Source organism: Arachis ipaensis, chromosome B05 (genome assembly GCF_000816755.2).
Source record: "Arachis ipaensis cultivar K30076 chromosome B05, Araip1.1, whole genome shotgun sequence".
In the NCBI taxonomy this organism is placed as follows: domain Eukaryota; kingdom Viridiplantae; phylum Streptophyta; class Magnoliopsida; order Fabales; family Fabaceae; genus Arachis; species Arachis ipaensis.
In genome coordinates this window covers 139,729,937-139,733,555 of record NC_029789.2, presented here as the reverse complement: position 1 = coordinate 139,733,555, position 3,619 = coordinate 139,729,937, and the positions used below count along the sequence as shown (strand labels likewise).

The 3,619-nt window shown below is 34.7% G+C and overlaps 1 protein-coding gene across 1 annotated transcript; it reads left to right on the top strand.

Annotated features, from left to right (window-relative positions):
* Positions 425-3,143, top strand: LOC107644456 (RNA polymerase II transcription factor B subunit 5). The gene is made up of 4 exons (XM_016348317.2): positions 425-859; positions 1,056-1,112; positions 1,649-1,714; positions 1,940-3,143. The coding sequence occupies exons 3-4, from the start codon at positions 1,680-1,682 to the stop codon at positions 2,115-2,117; spliced, it is 213 nt and encodes a 70-aa protein (XP_016203803.1). The 5' UTR covers positions 425-859; positions 1,056-1,112; positions 1,649-1,679; the 3' UTR covers positions 2,118-3,143.

Genomic DNA, 3,619 nt, shown 5'->3' with positions numbered 1-3,619 from the left:
GACCGGCTTAACCGCGAACCGGCAGTATTAACGGTCCGGTCAGGCATATAAAATTGACAATCAGAAAACTGGCTAAAAACCGTTGAATCGGACGAGAACCGGCCGGTCAGATCGAACCGGAACCCGGCCGGTTTACACAAAAAGGGAAGCTCCTTCGTTTCTTTTCTCCCGTTCTCCCTTTCTTTCTTTCAGTCAGAAATCACAAACCTAACCACAAAACCCTAGCACTGTAAGCCTACACCACCGCCACAAGGAGGGGCATATACTTCTGCCCCCCCATATTTAGATATGTTTTTTTACTATTTAATTTTTGAGTTTATATTTTGATAAGATCATATAGATTAGGTTGATGATATTTTATGTAGTGTTTTAAATTTTGAAGATATTTTAAGATTTATATTATACTATAATTATATTTTAGGATGTTTATTTATAATTTATTTATTATTTTATTCTAAAACGGTTTTTTCGGTTGAATCACTGGTTGGACCGGTTGGACCAGTAAACCAGTGAACCAGTGACTAGAACGGTTCGATGACCGGTCCGGTTTTCAAAGCCTCCATTACACAAATCACGTACCTACTCACTCATACTATGAGGTTATTAAACTCCATTCCAATCCATTTGGTGCAGCTCTTCAAGTCTTGAACTCAAATGGAGTTCTATTTTGTTTTTGGGCCTAACTGACTTGCTAAGCCCAGCCCAACCCATCTGAGAATAAGATCAAAAAATTAAAAACGGGACTCAGCTGAGAACAAGAAGTAGTGAGCAACAAAGGAAGGAAAACCGCTTCCTCCCGTGCCGCCGTCGTAGGGGTTGCTTCCGCTCTGTCGTTCTTCCGTCGCTGCCTCTGTTCTAGGTCCTCTCTCCTCTGATCCTTTGCTCGGGATGTTATTTCTATTTAAGCCCTTGGATTAGCTTTGATGCTTACAATTGAAAATTTCATTGTATAGTGTATCACGATGTTCAAGCAATTGTTTAATTTTCTTTGCTCGTGGAGTTTTTGAGTTTTCATTTTTGTCTTGAATACTAATATGCATCATTTTGTTTTCCAGGTATTCTGATATAACAAGCGCAACAGTGACAAGTTTTTCACCTGATAACCAACTTAGGTAAGTAATGAAATTGTGAAGGCTACCTATGCTTTAATAATAGGAATCAAATACAATGAATAATGATGTTGAATTTTTAATTTTTGTGCAATTTTTAGATTTACATTAGAATATATTTATGTTTTTGTGTTGAGTTGGTGATTATATATTATTTCATTGTAATCGGTTTATTCCATTGAACTAGTTGAACATCTATAGTCGGAATGGTTCGATGTACTGTTCGATTGTCAGAAAATTGTAGCATTCTCTCTGCCTCTTGTAAAAGGGGTTAAAAACAGAGATATTGGTCCTCTATGTAAAGTGCAGCATCCACTTTAGAGGATAAAGTGAATCACCATAGTCATTACTCGGAAAATTAAGGATCTAGGGTTTAATCTGATACAAGTCTGCCATTGGATTAATACTTTTAAATATCATGCACACATAGTGTTGAAGGACTTGAGTTCAGCAAATCTTTTTATTTTGTAGCCTTTGTATTCGATACCTCTTTTGGTGAATGCTGACTATCATATAACTTGGTCTTGGTTTCTTTTCAGGAGAAATTTTTTAAGCAATAGGTTACACATCATGGTTAATGCCATTAAAGGAGTTTTCATTTCCTGGTAACATTTTTCTTTCTTAGTGCATGTTGTTCCTATTTGAAAAGCTTTCTTATGTACTGTTAGATTTATTAATGGAGAGAGTAGTAAGTGATTTGCTCTTATTTGTTGGAGAATTTTGTGTCATTAGATTTGGTTTTCTGGTAATTAGCTGAGATAACAGCAGTCACAGTTGCAGATCTATATTATGTTTTCTGCTAAAAAGATTAGCAAAATTGGCTTGTGCAGTGACATACCTATGGCTCAATATATCATCAATATGAATGCTTCACTTCCTGCATCTGACAAATTCATCATACATATTTTGGATAGTACCCACATGTTTGTTCAACCCCAGGTGGAACAAATGATAAGAAGTCAAATTGCCAAGTTTAGAGAGGACAATACCTATGTCAAGCCCAATTGATTCCAAAAGGGCTTCTATTTCATCATCATATCATGTTATACCTGCATTGAACTACATTGAACATGTTTACACTTTTTTTTTAATTGAATCTGTTAAGGCCCTTTCTTGTAACCAAACTTCTTCAGAGGGAAATATGATGTATTGTTGTTAATATTGAATTTGTGTGCTTTACACACCAAAGGAACCATGCACTTTAGAGGTTCCATCTTCTATATGCTTGTTTTTGCTTATTGTTCTTTCATGCATGATTAATCTTCATTGCAGCCATTTTTTGGCCAAAGAAGAAACCAAACCATATAAATCTTGATAGGGGTGAGGGCTAATTCCTTGTGTTTCAAACTTACAAAAAATGTAAACATTCTTTTAAAGCTCTCTGCAACTTTTGTGCACTTTGAATTGTGTTGCAATTTCCTTTAAATAGTGAATGTATTGATTCCAAGTATTGACATCCGAGTAAAATCCGAATAATAATCAAATCAAATATTTAAACAGGACTTGGTATATTATATAGTAAAATTAAATACTGTTATTGATCACATATAGCTCATACAGCACAACTCCAAAACCTACAAACTACAACATCACCATTACTGAGATTTGGTGCAACAAGAATAGGTTTAATAGATATGTAGTGCACATAACAACAGTATATTGCTACTAATTAGTTGCACTAGTTTCCTCAACCTTTGGAGCATCTTCTGCCACAGCCACTTCCTTTTGTTGAGCTTCTTGGTTATGATCATGATGATGGTGATGGTGGTGGCGGCGACATGGATGGTGGCCAGCATAACATGCCCTATGGCAGTGGAAATTTCTTGCACCTCTACTCATTAGGGCTCCAAACATGGTTCCAAAGCCGAAAGCAGCGCCTAGCTTAAGAGGAGTACTCATATTAGTTGTAATATATTAAGGGTTCAAGATGACAAAAATCTTATATGAAAGTGGAATTTAATTAACTGAAGTGAAGTGTATGATGGTAAAGTGAAACAAAGTATGATATATATAATGAATGAGTATTGAGTATTCTATACTGTCGTGATGGTCACGCTTAGTTTGGGGTGACCTAGTCAAATTTACATAATATTCAGAAATATATATTTTAAAAGGAAAAAAAAAAAAGATACCCCTTCATCAAGGTTCAACTTGAGAGAGAAATACTTGCACGACAAGATGGACCCAAACCTTAGTTTAGTACCTTACAACCAGATATCATTTTTTTCAACGTCTTGCTATATTTAACTAATTAATTGCAGAAACGGTTCAAAGTTTTCTCAACACCTTTCTACATTATTTTATTTGAATAAACATCTAAATTGATTTAAAAGAAAAAATTAGACTGGACAACACCTTTTGTTTCTCGGCAAATTTTTGTTATTCAGAAAGTCTTTCAGGATTATTCCAAGATTGATCCCTCTGCTGCTTACAATTATATTTTAGTATGCGTTTGATAAATAAGTCTTTAACAAATTTTATTATAAAATAATTAAATTTTTTAAAAATAT